Source organism: Chrysochloris asiatica, unplaced genomic scaffold (genome assembly GCF_000296735.1).
Source record: "Chrysochloris asiatica unplaced genomic scaffold, ChrAsi1.0 scaffold00069, whole genome shotgun sequence".
NCBI lineage: Eukaryota > Metazoa > Chordata > Mammalia > Afrosoricida > Chrysochloridae > Chrysochloris > Chrysochloris asiatica.
In genome coordinates, this window is record NW_006408587.1 from 1,427,077 (window position 1) to 1,445,592 (window position 18,516).

General features: G+C 36.3%; 1 protein-coding gene across 1 annotated transcript in view; it reads left to right on the plus strand.

Annotated features, from left to right (window-relative positions):
* Positions 1 to 687: 687 nt before the first annotated feature.
* Positions 688 to 18,516, plus strand: part of LOC102825748 (chromosome unknown open reading frame, human C9orf84) — a 152,287-nt gene continuing 134,458 nt past the window's right edge. The window contains 4 exon segments of the mRNA XM_006864729.1: positions 688 to 732; positions 1,390 to 1,510; positions 8,802 to 8,889; positions 9,527 to 9,711. Of these exon segments, the coding sequence (XP_006864791.1) occupies positions 688 to 732; positions 1,390 to 1,510; positions 8,802 to 8,889; positions 9,527 to 9,711 (439 nt within the window).

An 18,516-nucleotide genomic window follows, 5' to 3' on the forward strand; every position in this document is an offset into this window, starting at 1 on the left:
TACTACATCTGATATAAATATATGTAAAATATAAAGTAACTTTTCTAAACTGTAATTCCTGTGGTTCTCACATAAATTAGAAACATCCCAGATTAATTCAGCAGTGTAAATTTTACTTACTGCTTCCTTAGATGAATTTACCAATAATTGACCTAGGAGTACTGTATCATAGTTGCTTTATTCCAAATAAGCTAGCTCTTAGGGAATTCTAACTTCAGCCTTTTATAATTATAAATAAGAGAGAGGAAACAATTTCCAAAATTTGTTTCCTCTCTCTTATTTATAATTGTACTCTACTCCACTGTTTCAGCAGAGTTTTGCCATTGGCTATGCAATTTTAAAACCACCTAAGGAACATGGTTATCCTGAGAAAACTACTCTACCAGTCTTAATAACTCCTGCCATATATTTCAACCTACAATTGCATGTATGGATTAAGCAAAATGAGAAAATGTATGAACAGTTTTTATATTACGGTATATTATTTTCATATTAACTTTAAAATGATAAAGAATGTTATTTTATAGTTAATCATTCAGAATCTTTTTTTTTTTTTTTCAAGAATAAACCAAAACTTTGTGATTGAGGGAGGTTTTATGCTTATGGATGTGTTATTATACCTATATGTCATTTTCATTTTTATATTTCTAGTTGTTGAAGTTTATACTGCTTTCAAAGAAAGAAGCTATGTTTTCTCCAATCAAATACCATGCAATAGATTATTTATATGAGGTAGAGTATTTTTGTTTTACTGCCTATTTGCTAAGGATGCAAAGATATAGAAAGCAAAAATTAAGGTAGCCACACTATACTATCAACTGAAAAAAGCACATTATTAAATGATATACATATAAATGAGATCTCATTTTCTGTCAGTCTCACACATACACACATGAACACACTCACACAATAGATATTTTAACTTAACCTAGAAAAAAATCTGTTGAAAATATGTCAAACACTTAACTTTTATTATAACTAAAAATTAAGAAAGAAACAATTTTACTGATTATCTCTGGGGGATTAGTTACTTGGGATCATACCTTGACTTAGTTATTTGATTCTATGTTATTTGATAATTTACAATAAGCTTATAGCAGTTTTTTTTTCATGTTTTATTGTGAATTATATGATATTTTACATGAGAGAACTTTAGTTTTACATTCATTCCATCGTATATCGTCTCATTGCCATGGGTCCAATCCCCTCCATACATCATCAACCGACCAAAGGGTATATATACCCTATAAACCCACCCCCTACTCTCCCCTCCCATATTAGTTTTAAAGAAAAAATTCATATAAGTTTGAAAGAATATAAAATTTTACTAGTCTGAATATTAATCCATAAATATGTATGACAAAATAATTTAATTTTTTTTGGACACAGAATATAGTTAGAAAGAGGCTTTCCAGAGATGCTTTGTTGCTTCAAATCCCTTCATGTTTTTATCAAGATGAAAATTATGAAGGAGTTGCCAATGATAGATTTCAGAAGCCATGGACGAGAGGTATATTTGTTTTTCATTCCTCAAAAAAATCTATTTTAAAAATCATTTCATTGTAACAAAACTTTAATATTATATATATGTAATATACTATATATTGCAAGGTTGGTGGTTCAAGCTCACCAGTCACTCCTCAGAAACCCTATACAGGGTTGTTATGGGTTGGAACCAACTCAACGGCACTTAATAACAACAACATATATATATGTGTGTGTGTGTATATGTATTTTTTTAAAAGAGCAGGCTTACTGGTCAGAGGAACCCTGAGACTTTGGCCCTTGGTCACCCTTCAGGTCTGGAACTGAACTTATCCTAGTGACTCAATTTTCATCCAAGCAGTTGATAGGGGAACAACAACATTAGTGAGGTTTGTACACTATAGGATGGTCAACTATTAGAGATCAAAAGGGCAACAGTTACCCAAGAACAAAATTCAGAAGGATTGGGAAAGAAGGAGGAATGGTAACAAGAATCACAGGGACAAAGTGGAATAAGTGATGTAGCACTGAGGGGATTGCAATCAGTAAAATGAAATGAAATATATGATTTGTTGATTATAGAACTGATACTCTGTAAACCTTCACTCGGTTCACAATAACAAGTTTAATTTTTTAAAATAGATTAGCTTGATAAATTGCTAATACAGTGTTTTCCTCATGAAATTTATTTATATTCATTCATATCAGAATTTATTTTACAAGTTAATATTTATTAGTAGAAAAAGTAATGGAAAAACTTTTACAAAAGAGTAGATTTCCAAATAAAATATACATATATGATGAAGTCTTAAAATATTTATTGCTTTATAATAGGATCTTGCCAAGACTGTATTTAAACTGTAGTGATGTTGTTATTGTTGTTGTTATGTGCCATGGAGTCGGTTCCGACTCATAGTGACCCTATACAGGGTTTCCAAGGCTGTAAATCTTTACAGGAGCAGAAAGCCTCATCTTTCTCCCGCGGAACAACTGGTAGTTTCGAACTGCTGCCATTGCAGTTTGCAGCCCAATTTGTAACCACTATGCTACCAGAGTAAATTTAAAATTATTTTTAAATGTATATGTATAAAATATTAATTTTCACTTTTATTAAGTCATGGGCATAGGAAAGAGGGAGCCTCCTTAGAGGAGTCAAGTCAGTTAATATTAGTATAAGGAAGACTGTAGAAGAATTGATGCATTTGAGTTATGGTGTTAGAGAAGAATATTAAAGTACGATGGACTGCTAGAAGAACAAACAAATCTATGTGGGATGAAGTACAGCCAGAATACTCCTTAGAAGCCAGAATGGTAAAACTTTTTCTCTCATACTTTGGCCATGTTGTCAGGAGAGACCAGTCCCTAGAGAATCACATTATGTTTGGTAAAGTGGAGGGTCAGCAAAAAAGAGGAAGCTCGCCAGGGAGATGGATTGACACAATGAGCTCAAGTGTAATAACAATTGTGGGGATGTCACAGGACTGGGCTGTGTTTTATTCTGTTGTGCATAAAGTTCCTATGAGTTGAAATCAACTTGACAGCACCTAACAACATGTACCAGGTACTAATATAGGTGCTAAGGACACAGTTGCTAATTAGTCATAGAAATCATCTCTTTTATCATAGTCTTTATATTAGTAAGCGGGGAGTTAACAATAAAACCATTGAATATATAAGCTAATATCTTGCATTGATAATTGTATGTTGTTGTTAAGTGCCACCTAAATGATTCCAGTTGGCATTCAAGTTCAGACCCTAAAGATGAAAAGATAGTAATCAGAAAAAGAAAGGGACGACAGGGGGAGGGAAAAGCCCTTCAAGTAGATCCAGGCTTCCTGACTCAAAAATGAACTTGATTTGTGTGATGATATGAAAATTGGGCCATTCTGATTGGAGGGTAATGAAAAAAGGGAGATCTGTGAAGTAAGCAGTTGCTGAATTGTATAAGGATTTGTAAACTGTGGTATGAATATTTATGTATAAACTTTTATTGTGGCTGAGAGGGTAGTCATTAGATGATTTAAAGCAAGAGTATAATATAAAAAATAATAATAAAAAAAGAGTATAATATAATGTGATTTGTGTTTTAGAGCGATCATTCTGTGATGAACGACAATGAAAGCAGTGGAAACTGGGAGGAAAGAGTAGAGATAAGTAGATCAATGAAGAAACTATTACAACCATCTAGAATCTAGACTACTAGATGAATTTGTTGTTGTTGTTGTTAAGTGCTGTTGAGTCAGTTCTAACCCATAGTAACCCTGTATAGGGCTTCCAAGGAGCAGCTGGTGAGGTTTAGATAAAAGATGATAGTGACTTAGAGTAGGCTCATATATAGTAATGGCTGTGTGAGAAGTAGTTAAAATTGGGATTATTTTAGAAATCCAGCTAACAGTGCAAGGGTTAAAAAACAAAATGGTATGGGGAATAAAGAACGTTTCCTAGGTTTTTGAACTGAACAACTGGTAGAAGGCATTGCCATTTCCCCAAATAGAGAAAACCTTATGGAGAAAAGATGTGGTAGGACTTAATAGTTCTGCTTTGACCGGTTTAAAATGCTTCCTACGCATCTAAATAGAAATGTTAAGGAGGCAGATTGGAGTTTATATTGAAGTAACATATAAATTGAACATAAAATCATGAAACTGGATGAAGTTGACAAGAACATAAGTAGAGAGCATAGACCAGAGTGCCTAGGACAGAGCCCCAGAGCACTACAACAGTTACTGGTCTGATAGAGACAGATGATCTTTCTATCAATTCTTTTATATTTTAGACTTTAAGACAAAAAATACTTATTAAATACAAAGATTTCCTATGATGAAAGTGTCAATACATTAGGAAGACATGACATTTATACCAACATATGCACCTGATAAAAGAGCATCAAACCCACTAAAAAAAAAAAATGAAACTAAACAGAATTGAAAGAAGAAATACACAATTCAGCATTTTAAGCTGAAAATTTCAATATCACACTCTCAATAATTGATAACCCTGGATAATAAATCATTAAAATTTTAGAATACTTGGACAGTTTTCTCCGCTAACTAAAAGAGAACACACCACCCCAAAACAGCATAATCCACATTCTTTTCAAGCCTACATGAAACATTCATTAAAATAGACCATATTTTTATTGTTGGTAGGTGTGATTGAGTTGGTTCCAATTCATAGGGACCATGTGCACAACAGAACAAGACACTGCCCAATTCTGTGCCATCCTCACATCTGTTACATTTAAGCCCATTGCTGCTGCCAGTGTATTAATCCATCTCTGTGAGGTCCTTCCTCTTTTTTGCTGATGCTTCACATTTCCAAGTATGATGTGCTTCTCAAGGGACTGGTCCCTCTTGATAATATGCCCAAAGTATGTGAAACAAAGCCTTGTCATCCTCATGTCTAAGGAAGATTCTGACTGTATTTCTTCTAAGACAGATTGGTATGTTCTTCCAGCAGTCCATGGTATTGTCAGTATTCTTCACCAACACCATAACTCAAATGCATCAATTCTTTGATGCTCTTTATTATTCATTGTTCAACTTTCAAATGTATATGAAACTTTTGAAAATACCATGGTTTGGGTCAGGCTCACCTTAGTCCTCACAGTGACATCTTTGTTCTTGAACACTTTAAAGAGGTCTTGTGCAGCAGATATGCCCAATGCAATGTGTCATTTGATTTCTTGACTGCTGCTTGCATGAGTGTTGATTGTGAATCCAAGTGAAATGAAGTATTTGAGAACTTAAATCTATTTGTCATGATACTATTTATTGGTCCAGTTGTGAGGATTTTTGTTTTCTTTACAATGAGATTCAATCCATACTGAAGGCTGTAGTCTTTGACCATCATCATTAAGTATTTTAAATCCTCTTTGCTTCAAGAAAGCAGGATTGTGTCATCTGCAGATTGCTGGGTGGTGTCTGCACTGGGAGTGCTCTCTTGTTCCTATTTCTGTACACTCCCTTTCATGAAGACAGTGGTGTACACCAGCCAACCCAGAATAAAAGTCACCTCCTTTCTTGTTCCTATTCCAAATCCTCCTGGTAAGCACTCAGACCACCAATTTATCACTTTATCTGAAGTTCAGAATTCTGGGACAGTTCTTCAAATCTGTTTCTCTTTGGGTTTCCATGCTTTCACTGAATCTACATGGCCTCTCTGCCTAGCCCACCATCAAGACCTGCCTCTCTGTATCAATCCTTTGAAGGTACCTAATTGTCGTTCTTTTGAATTCTTTTCAGTTAGTTCTGTTACCTTTTCTTCTGGCTCTGCATCTTGATCATTAGCGTGAGCCATTCTGTCTTGTTTCTTTGTGTGAGCTAAAATTGTCTATTGTCTCTGGGACATTGTGAGGTAGTCATATTTGTAAAAGCAAACAGGCAGTTGTTGGACCTGGAGCAGAGAAATCTCTGGGTGGCTCCTGCATTTCAAGGAGCTCAGGAGGTGGTGTGGAAGAGACATGAAAGCAGAGTTCCTGGCCCTAGATGGAGTTCCTTTTGGTCTTGTTATCTATGTTCAGGACACTCAATCCTCAAGTACTTATGGGGACCCTTGATGAAACTGGTTTCAGTGTCAGGACTGCAAGGAAGCTGGAGAGAACATGACTGGTTAAATGCTGGTCTGGTAGTCTGCAGGTTTTTGTAGGTCTGTTACTAAGCCCACCTGAATCCAGGAACCAAAGTGGTACACCAAAGTGGCACAACCAGCCCCTGCCTCACGCTTGCAAGGCTCCCAACCACGTGACTCTGAATTCCCAGAGAGCAGGGGCTGTGCTAGGGGTAGAAAAGAGTAGGAGCTGGCCACACTTCTGGTCACCAAGAGTGTGTGGGGGGAAAAAGATTAAATCACACCTTTTCTGTCACCTGCGTGAATCTGCTAGGCCTTCCTACACTGACAGACTGTTCACAAGGTGGTTGAGCTATGTCTGGCCAGCTGTTCACCAATCTCCCTCTCTCGCCATCCCTGCTTGGTCTCTCCTCCCAAAAAATCAGTGCATTCACCTCTCTAACCTTTCTTCCTGTGTTCAGGGTGCCAGAATTTTCATGTCTTTTTTATTTTGTCTCTCATGCCTTTGTTGTAGAGGGTTCATGTGGTGCATCTGTCTAGTTCGCCATCTTGCTGGAAGACTCTCTACTAGTAGACAATATTTCTACTAGAACCCCTTTACATTATTTTAAATACCAAATGTTACAGTTGAAAGTAAATACAACAAAACAATAACTTCATATATGTGCTGAGTTGCTGGATTCTGGACAAGCACATATAGGATGTTTCTGGATGTTCACTTGGAAGGGTCTAACTAATGACTACCCCTTTATATTTGCCAGTAGCCCAGTTTTACATTATATATATTTGAATGAATTATAAAAAATTACAACCCACTACATTTAGACATTTATAAATCCCAAGTAAACTGCACTGAGTACTTTTTTCAAATCTGGGTTTTGGTAATACGAGCTACTGAACAAACTTACTGTTACAGCCTTTTGTGTTTCATCTAAATCCCATTTTTAGATCTGAACCAATTTTATTCTTCATAAAGATCATATTTTCTTTTCTTCTGTTACATCTCTTAAAACAAGTGATCTGCTCCCTAAAAACCAGAAATTTGAAAAGGCTTCCCACTGTAGAAACAGAACAGTCAAAAGTGTAAATTAGATTAAGTGGCTTCTTCTTTCTTAGGTCAATAATTATAATGCAGGACTTATTTTCCTGATGAACAGGGTATGTGTATGTAGGTAAATGTATCAAAATTAGCTTATAGAAAAGTTAAAAATGTCGTTTTCTGAAAGATATTTATCTTCACACAGAGTAAACAATGCAATATAGAAGTTTAAACAAATGTAGATGTTTTAAAAACTGACAATATATAAAAAGCTGAAATCACTGCCTTGGATAATTTATATACTGCATCCTGTATTTTATGTAGGACATGCATTCTTAATGTAGAAGAATCTAATTTTACGTCTAATGACTTGATTCTTATTTTACATATAATGTCTTGATTCTTACATCTAAGGGTAAAACTGTTGTTCTTAATGTTATTGTTGTTGTTGTTGTTGTCAGGTGCCATCAAATCAGTACCAACTAACAGCAACCCTATGCACAACAAAGCATAACACTGCCTGGTCCTGGGCTAACCTCACAATTGCTGCCACGCTCGAGCCCAGTGATGCTGCCACTTTGCCAGTCCATCTCACTGGGGGTCTTCCTTTTTTTTCTCTGACCTTCCATCTTACCAAACATGATATCCCTCTCCAGTGACTGGTCCCTCCTGATAATATGTCTGAGTGTGAGAGATGAAGTCTGGCCATCCTGGCTTCCAAGGAGCACTCTGGCTGTACTTCTCCCAACATAGATATGTTGGTTCTTTTGGTAGTCCATGGGGTACTTTCAATATTCTCCTTCAACACCATAACTCAAATGCATCAATTCTTCTACGATATTCCTTACTCACTGTCCAACTTTCGCAGATATATGAATGTTATTGAAAATACCATGGGTGAGTCAGGCATGCCTTAGTCCTCAAGCTGATGTCTTTGCTCTTCAACACTTTAAAAAAGTCTTGTGGAGCAGATTTGCCTAGTGCAGTATATCATTTGATTTCTTGACTGCTGCTTCCATGAGTGTTGATGGCTGATCCAAGAAAAATGAAGTCTTTGACAACTTGAATCTTTTGTCCATTGATAAGAATTTTGTTTATTGGTCCAGTGGTGAGAATTTTTGTTTTCTTTACATTGAGATGCAATCCATACCAAAGACTATGGTCTTTGATCTTCATCAGTAAGTATTTTAAGTCCTCTTCATTTTCAACAAGCAAGGTTGTATCATCTGCATATTGCAGTTTGTTATTGAGTCTTCCTCCAATCCTGATGCCACATTTTTCTTTATATAATCCTGAATATCTTAAAATTAGGAAAGGTGTGCCATAAGGTTGTGTTCTTTCACAATTCTTAATGTTGTTGTTGTTGTTGTTAGATCTTTTTAAAAGAAATTGTTGTTGTTAAATGTTGTTAAGTCAGTTCCAACTCACAGTGACCCTGTATAGGGTTTCCTAGGAGCAACTGGTGAGCTTGAGCCACCGACTTTGAGGTTCAAACTGACCTTGCAGTCCAATGCTTTATCCCACTCCAGGACTTCAAAAAGAATAATTAAGGGTGATCATTTAAATATTTGGAATTAGGAATCATTGTAGAAAAAAATTACATCTGTGAACAAATAAAGATAACACCATAATGTAAAAGGTGAATGGCTTGCTTTTATTAAGTGGAAATAAAATTTTAGAGCCTTATATTTACCATTCTACTTTCTAGTCTCAGCTATTCCAGTTCAGGAAATGACCGATACCTCAGTCTTGGATCAATGGAAAGCAAATCTCTTTGTGGAGGACTTCCTTGAGAAGTATGTGTCTTTAATCTCAAATTCCTACTTGAAAGAAACAAATAACCAGTTAAATGTATCCAGATTATAGGTACACAGAAACCCAATATACCATTTCTTCCTTTAAGAAATTTAAAAGTCAGTAGAATGATCTGGAGGACCAGATATGATCCAAAGGTGCAGATATTGATATTAAGTTGACATCACAATAGGAATATACGCTTTACCTCATCTTTTATATTTTTAAGGAACATATTTTGAGAAAACTATTAGATCAATGCACAAAGATACTCCTTGCATTGTTGTCCATGTTGCAAAAAGCTACATAAAACTTAAATTTCTAGCAATAGGGAACTGGTCAAATAAATTATGATTTATCAATACAATAGGATTCTGTTCATCCATTAAAAATGATGTGACTTCACATTGATTTACATGTAAATATGCTCATGTTTCATTGGATAGCAGACAAGAGCGAGTTACAGAATCTTATATATGTGAACCTACTTATATTAAAAAATGTTGATAAATTTGCGTAATTTTTACTTTCAACTCTGCAGTGATGTTTTTCTGTTGGAATTTGTTAAACAAATGCTATTTCTTATAAAAAATGTTTTTAAAAGGACATACGTAAAATCAGTTATGTATAATGTTATAGGAAAACAGTTACAAGGATGCAGACCCTAAATAATTGTGAATTTGAGGAAATTGTTCCAAGTTCAAACCCAAATTCCCAAATTGAAATGGAGGAAGCCAGTTTATATAACTATGAAGATTACAGTGAAGCATTTACACCTGTCAGCTATTTAGAAAAATGTCTAACACTTCAAACACAGAACCAAGGTAAAGCATTTATTATTTCTATTGTTATAAAATGTTTTTTACTAATAATACAGATCTTCATTTCAGTGAGTTTTTTATTTAATTGAATTTCATGTTTGAAAACTCTTAATTCTGTTTCACATTTAATTGATAGTTTTGATAGTCTTAGAAATTTAGGTTGGAAATTATTTTTTTTCTCAGAATTTTAAGACTTTACTCCATGTTATTTTAATGTCAAGTATTATTGTTGAGAAGTCTAATGCCATTCTGACTTCTAAGTACTTTTACATGTTCTTTACACACTGTAAACGTCTACAATTATTTTTCTTCCAGTCTTCTGAAATTTCACAGTAGTGTGAATTGTTGGGGCCTATGTTCTTCTTCTAGGTTGAGCATGCAATGTACCCTTTTGATCTAGATCCTTGTGCACTTCAATTTTTGAAACATTTTCTTGAGTTATTTCTTTGATTTATTCCTTCACTCATTTTTCCCCTGCTCTCATTTTCTGAATCTCCTATTACTCACTTATTGAGCTCTTATTAGTGTCTTTAAATAAAGTTTAAAATTTTTCTTCAGAAACAAGATACATATTTTTATTTGATTCATTCTAAGGAGGACTTTATTTTAGTTACCATTATTAATATATTTATTAATCAAGTTTTCTGTTTGTTGCTTGTGTTAGAAAAGACGACTGATTTTTATATTGCTATTTTATCCACCCACCTTTCTAAACTCAAGGACAGTATTATTATGCAAATAACATGTGCCTTCTATTGTTTGTTTGTTTGTTTGTTTTTGCTAACTACTCCCTCCTCTTGTGAGGTATTTTGTAAATGTGCTATTCTAATTTTTTTTGCAGCAATATGTAAAAAAAAAAATTGGTATAGTTACACTTAAGAAAATACCTCCTGGGGGAAGCAAGCAGTTGATAAACATACATAGAAAGCACATGCTATTTGCACAAAAATACAGTAATTAATTCTGATAATTCTTCTTTTACAAAAATTTAATTCTTTTATTGTCTTAGAATGCTGTCTAAGGCTCCCAATATATTGTTCAATAGAAGCCATGATAGTTACCATTCTTGTCTTTCATACAATAGAGAAAATATGTCTAACGCTTTACCATTAAAAGAGTTTGCGTTATTTTTTAGATGTTTACATCATTTTCTTTTTTAAAACACTTTTATTGTGAATTGAGTGTAAGTTTACAGAGAAAACAATCAGTTGTTTTTTAAAAAGCTTGTATTGTGAATTGAGTGATAGTTTACATGGGAAAACATCGGTTTTGTACTCATCATATCATATTTCGTTTTATTGCAATGATTACAATCCCGTCTGTGCATCATCATTCAACATTATTTGCTTATATTCCCTGGTTTTTTGTGTTTTGATTTGTTTTGATGTGCACAAAAAACACTCAGGAATATATAATCATTTAAACAACCAAAGGGCACATTCTGTAAGCCTGTCTCCTGGCTTCCAGCACACAGCCATTTTCTTTCCATGAGTCTAGAGTCCTCAACTGCTGTCTCTTCCTGTCATCATCTCTGCCTCCATCTCTGGTGTCACTGCTTCTCTGGATAGGGTCCAACATACCACTCATACTCTTCTCCCTTGATGGTTCTAGGGTTCTCTGTTCCTGGAATGTAAGATTAACTACTATCCCTTTTATGTTACAAAACTTCTACCTTTACAGTTGTGACTATCACAATTAGTCATAATAACAGTAACTCACTATTGAATCATAAGAATCTTATCCCCATCCTTTCACCAACCCTGTGTAGACAAGATGAAAATCATTCGGTGGGGATTTGACCTTCCCCCTACACTCTGAAACTAAACTCCCTCTTGAAACCAGCTACTTTGTACCTGGTTTATAGTCTCCCACGCCCCCATTTTATGTAGGCAACATCTAAGTTGCCCATCCCTGTCAACTCTATTTATAGAGGGGATATGTTTGATCCTTGATGTGAAGATTCCTTCCCTCTCAGTTGGTATTTTGAGCTACTACAAAGGAGCTCTGGTAGTTTAGTGATTACAAATCAGGCTGTGAACCTTAAGGTCAGCAGTTCAAAACTACCAGCTGTTCCGCTGGAGAAAGATGAGGCTTTCTGCTCCCGTAAAGATTTATAGCCTCAGAAGCCCTGTGCAGGGTTGCTATGAGTTGGAACCGACTCCACGGCACATAACCACCACCACCACCACATCCGTAAGTATAAGTCAGACTCATCAAATTATAGCAATTTATACTTGTTTTCTTTATTACATTTCTTTTATTTTTCTCTAGTCGTGTTCTGATCATCAAGTCATCAAAGCTAGGTCAAATGGGTACTGTCTGCAAGGTTGGGCATTTATGTGCATCTCCCCTTACTTCATATCAGCTGGATGCTTCACTCTTGGCTCTAGCCCTCTGTGACTAGGCCCTTGTCCATGGGCTTAGGAGTCCTCAGGTCTCATCACACTTCGGACCAGCCAGCCCTTCCTCTTCTCTCTCTCTCATCTCCAGGTCAGTGGGAGTCAAACTCAACCCATATCTTCATTGCTGCCTTTCCCCCACTTCCAGTGTAGAACAAGGTGGTTGCCAGCAAGCTTACGTGCCTGCTTGCGTGTTGCTTTTGAGTTTCAGTCTTGGAGGAGGGGTTGTCCTGAAGGGACTTGATTTCTTGCTTTGATGGCTCCCTGGGGAACAACTTGCTTGTTCTTGTAGTAACCAATCAGACTGCCATTTTTGTTTTTTATTTTTCCTGCTTCAGACCATCAGTTTTACATTCAACAAGCCATGTATTTTGCTTCATTTACAATGATTGCAATCCCCTCCATGCACCAACAGTTAACAATATTTACCTCTATTCACTTTAACTATATTGCATTCTTCCCTGTCTCCCACTACCTTCATTTTTCCTCTGCTAACCTCCTTCACATTTTATGTTGTCCAGTTGCCATAGATTGTTTCTTTTATCAAGAAAACCTTTCCTTAACTTTTTACAACATTGATCTCATACAATCTTTGCTCTTTGTAATTGACTAGTTTCACTCAATGTAATGTCCTCCATGTTCATCCATGTTGTGAGTTGTTTTGCAGATTCATTGTTATTCTTCAACATTGCATAGAATTCCACTGTGTGTATGTTCTAAAGTTTGTTTGACCATTCTTATGTTGATGGCATTTAGGCTGTCTCCATCTTTTTAATGTGTCACTTATAGACAGCATATTGAAGGATACTGTTTTCTTATCCATTCTGCTCTCTCTGTCTCTTGACTAGTGCATATAACCCATTTACATTCAGTGTAATGATTGATAGGTACGAATTGGTTGCTGTCATTTTGCTGTGTGTGTTTTTTGGTGCTGTTATTTTCTTTGTTCCACAGAAGTTTTCTGTACTGAATTAATTTTGATTGTGGGTTTTCTTTTTCATTTCTGTTATGTTAATGTTTACTAAATCTTTCTGATTTTCCTCTTTCTTTATTTTGATGTGTGGTGGTGGTGGTGTGACGTGGAGTCAGTTCCGACTCATAGCGACCCTGTTACAGGGTTTCCGAGGCTGTAAATCTTTACAGTAGCAGAAAGCCTTATCTTCTGCATGTGTAGGTGTATTAATTTTCTGTGAGGTTACCCTGTAATTTATTTAAAATTGTCCTTGTTTTATCTTGAAATCTATTTGACTTCCTTGCCATTTGGAAGTTCTCTATCTACACTATTCCCTTTTTTTGCTTTGTAGTTGACTTCATTATACATTGATATCTCTGGTTCCCTATCTTCAATCTTATAGAATTGTTTACTTTGGAGACTTCTATATCTGGATTGAGTCCTGGGTGATGTTGTGATGTATGGTAATCTCAAGTTGTTGTCCACTGTTGTTGGTTCTCAGCCCAAAGAGCACCTATAATAATTTTTTTTGTAAATTGTTCTGGTCGTTAAAAAAATCCTTTAATTTCTGTTTGTCAGGAAATGTCCAAATTTCACCATCATACTTGACAGCTTTGATTGGTATATGGTTCTTGGTTAGCAATTTTTTTCTTCCAAAGTTTTGTGTATGTTATTCCTTTGCCTTCTTGCTATCATGGTTTCTAAAAGCAGAGTTTAGTCTTATTGGTTCTCCTTTGTAGGAAACTTTTTGTTTTTCCTGAACTGTTCTCAGGATTCTTTTCTTGTCTTTGGTTTTGGGAAGTTGATTATAATAGGTCTTCATGATTTTATTTTGGGTTCTATACTGTTTGGGGTTAATTCAGCTTCTTGTATGCTTATATTCTCATTTTCATGATATTAGGGAAGTTTTCTTCCAACAACTCTTCAACATTTTTTCTATGCTTTTTGTTATCCATGTTTTGGAATTCCAATCACCCATAAGTTGTTCCTTTTCATCATGTCCCACTTAACTCTTAGGCTTTCTTGGAATTTTTCCATTCTTTTTTCTTGTTGTTCTTCTAGCATACTAATTGAGAGATTTATCTTCAAGCTCACTAATTCAGATTTCATTTGCTCCAAATATGTGCGTTTATTTTTCAATGTATTGTCCATTTCTGAAAAATTAATATAAATCTTCTGAATTTCGAGTTGAAGGTTTTGTATTGTTTAAAAACTGCATTTGTTTTGTTTGTTTGTTCTTGTAGTGGTTTCCTGAATTCTTCTAAAATTTTGTCTGTGTTCATCTTGCTCTCTTCAATTTTTCTGTCAATCCTTTGAAGGTACCTAAATATAATTCTTTTGAATTCTTTTTCAGTTAGTTTCATTACCCTCTATTCCTCAGAAACATTTTCTAGGGAATAAAAAGAAAAGGAGGAGAAAGAATAAACAAACGTAAATTATATTTAATTTATGATGGTATGTTGATGTGTTCTCACACTATCTCCAACTGTCTCCTGTGGGTATAGTTAGAGAATGAAAGTATGTATACCATTTTCATTGACTGTTCATGCATCTCAGTTTAAAGTGGGTTTGGCTAGTGTTGGCTGCTGTTGATCATTCAGCAGATAATATAGAAACTGGTATTGGCTTTTGCCCAGTGGGTAATACTGCAAAAACTTCTGTTGAGGCTGAGCTGTATGGGCACCATTGCTGTTTTGGGTGGGAAAGAGCAAACCCTCCTTCCCCCGCCCCCACATACAACAGTAAAAAGGCAAAATAGAATACACAAACAAGGAACCAACAATGAAAAGAGGAAATAATAAAGAGAAAAAGTAAATTAAAAGAGGTAGCACCTAGAGAAAAAGAATGTAAGTATAAAGACAAAAGAGAGATAGGGAAATGGAACTGTAGAGGAGAAGAATGAGAGAAAATTGAAGACATTAAAAAGCATTTAGAAAAACCAGGGAGAGGGAAGATAAAAAGCAAAAAAGAGTCGGAAATAGTAAAGAAAGATCAAAAGTGGAAATAACAAAAGGAAAAATCCAAACCCCAAAACAAAAACAAGAAAACAGTGCCACTGTTGGATGTGGAGTAGAAAAAACTATTGGGAGCCGGATGTTGGGGGTGTGGGGGGGGGTGGGGGGAGGTTGCTCCTGCAAGCCAGGGAGTTCATAAGGTGAGTGTGGGAGAGTTGTGACAACAGAGTTCCTTGCTATAGTTGGAATCCCTGTCATCCTCTCTGTTATCTATGTTTAGGGCACTCAATCCAGAAGTAGTTCCTGGAGGCCCTTGATGGAGATGGTTTCAGTGTCTGTAATGATTATAGGGCAGTTAGGATTAGGGTGATTGGTTAAATGCTGGTCTGGTAGTTCTGCGGATTCTGTAGGTCTGGAACCAAGTTCACCTGAATCCAGACACCAAAGTCGCACACCAAAGAGGCACAGCTGAGTTGGCCACGCCTCTAATCAGCAGTGTTGTTGTTGTTGTTGTTAAGTGCCTTCGAGTCGGTTCCGACCCATAGCGACCCTGTACAGGGTTTCCGAGGGTGTAAATCTTTACGGGAATCAGCAGTGTAGTGTGAGGAAAAAGAACGAAACCCACCTTTCCTGTGGCCTGTCTGAATCTCCTCTGCCAGACCACCAAAGGTTGCTACAAAGTTCAAGATGGTGATGACACGTTGGACCTGCCATTCACGTATCAGTCTCCCTCTCTCACCATCTCTGCTCAGTTTCTCCTCCCAGCAAGCATTCAATCCACTTCTCTAGCCTTATCTCTGAAGATCAGATTTCCAGAATTTTCATCTGTGTCTGTTTCATTTGGACTTTGGGAGAATATTGAAATTGCCATGGGCTGCCAAAAGAACCAATAGATCCGTTTTGGAAGAAGTGCAGCCAGAGTGATCCTTGGAGGCCAGGATGGCCAAACTTTGTGTCTCATACTTCAGACATATTGTCAGGAGGGACCAGTCGCCGGAGAAGGATATCATGTTTGATAAGGTGGAGGGTCAGAGAAAAAGAGGAAGACACCAATGAGATGGTTTGGCCAAGTGGCAGTATCGATAGACTCAAGCAAGGCAACAGTAAAGAGGTTGGCCCAGGATTAGGCAGTGTTTCATTCTGTTGTGCATAGGGTCACTATGAATCAATGTCGACTCAGTGGCACCTAACAACAACAACAACAAGTCTTTTTTTTAGAGGGTCCATGTAGTACATCTCCCTAGTCCACCATCTAGCAAGGAGTTGCCTATATTATTTTCAATGGTGAAATGTTATAAGCATTTTCTTTGTTGAGTTAAAGACACTTTCTTCTTTTCTAGTTTGCTAAGAGCTTTTACTCAATCAGTGAAGACTGAATTTTATTAACATTTTTTACATTTATTGATATATCTGCTTCTTAAATCCACCACTCATCTGTCAGTTTGTTGTACTGTGGTGGCTTGTGAGTTGCTGCGATTCTGAAAGCTATGCTGCTGGTATTTTAAATACCAGCAGGGTCACCCATGGTGGACAGGTTTCAGATGAGCTTCCAGACAAAGACAGACTAGGAAGAAGGAATGACGAATTACTTCTGAATATTTAGTCACTAAAAACTTATGAATAGCAGAGAAACACTGTCAGATATAGTGCCAGGAAATGAGCCCCTCAGGTTGGAAGGCACTCAAAATGTAACTAGGGAAGAGCTACTTCCTCAGAGTAGAGTTGACCTTGATGACGCGAATGGAGTAAAGCCCACAGGACCTTCCTTTGCTGATGAGGCACAACTCAGAATGAAGAGAAACAGCTGTAAACGTCCACTGAAAATTGGAACATGAAATGTACGAATTATGAATCTGGGAAAATTGGAAGTTGTTAAAAATGAAATGGAATGCATAAACACCAATATCTCAGGCATTAGTGAGCGGAAATGGACTAGTATTGCCCATTTTGAATCTGCCAACCCCATGGTTTAGTATGCCGGGAATGACAAATTGAAGAGGAATGGTGTTGCATTCATTGTCAAAAAGCACATATCCAGATCAGTCATGAGGTACAATGCTGTCTGTGATAGTATAATATCCATGTACCTACAGGGAAGTCCAGTTAATATCACTATTATTCAAATTTATGCACCAACCATTAAAGACAGTGAGGATGAAATAGAAGAATTCTATCAACTTCTTCAATCTGAAATTGCTCAAACATACAATAAAGATGTATTGATCATTACTGGTGATTGGAATGCAAAGGTTGGGAGCAAAGAGGAAGAATCAGTAGTTGGAAAATATGGCCTTGGTGATAGAAATGATGCTGGAGAACATATGATAGAATTCTGCAAAATTAAAAGATTTGTTCATTTCAAATACCTTCTTTAGACAGCATAAGAGATGACTACACACATGGACCTCACCAGGTAGAATACATAGAAATAAAATTGACTACATCTGTGGAAAGAGATTATAGAAAAGTTCCATATCGTCAGTCAAAACAAGGCCAGGGGCAGACTGTGGAACAGACCATCAATTGTTTATATGCAAATTCAAACAAGCTGAAGAAAATGAAAACAAGTCCACGAGAGCCAAAATATGACCTTGAATATATCCCACCTGAATTTAGAGATCATCTGAAGAACAGATTTGAACATTAAACTCTAAAGCCTGAAGACCAGAAGAATTGTGGGATGACATCAAGAACATCAAACAGGAAGAAAGCAAAAAGTCATTAAGAAACAGGAAAGAAGGAAAAGATCAAAATGGACGTCAGAAGAGACACTGAAACTTGTTCTCCAACATAAAGATGCTAAAGCAAGTGGAAGAAATGAGGAGGTCCAAGAGCCGAACAGAAAATTTCAAAGATCAGTTCGAGAAGATAAAGCCAAATATTACAACAAAGTATGCAAAGATCTGGAATCAGAAAACCAAAAAGGAAGAACACGCATTTCTCAAACTGGGGAAACTGAAGAAAAAATTCAAGCCTTGACTTTCGTTATTGAAAGTTTCTCTGGGCAGATTATTTAATGATGCAGAAAACATCAAAAGAAAATGGAAGGAGTGCATAGAGGCACTATACCAAAAGGAAATGATTAATGTTCAGCCATTTCAAGAGGTAGCATATGATCAAAAGCCAGTGATACTGAGGGAGGAAGTCCAAGGTGCATTGAAGGAATTGACAAAGAACACGGCACAAGGAATTGATGAAATATGAAATAAAAATTGAAATCTTTCAACAAAGTGAGGTGGCACAGGAGGCACTCACTCATCTCTGTCAGGGCAGTTATCTGGCCAACTGATCAGAAGAGATCTGTATTTGTGCCCATTCCAAAGAGAGGTGACCCAATGGAATGCGGAAATCATCGGACAATCTCTTCAATATCCCATGCAAGTAAAGTTTTACTAAAGGTAATACAGAAACGGCTGCAAGCATACATTGACAGAGAACTTACAGAGGTCAAGCCAGATTCCTAAGAGGCTGTGGAATGAGGGATATCATTGCTGATGTCTGA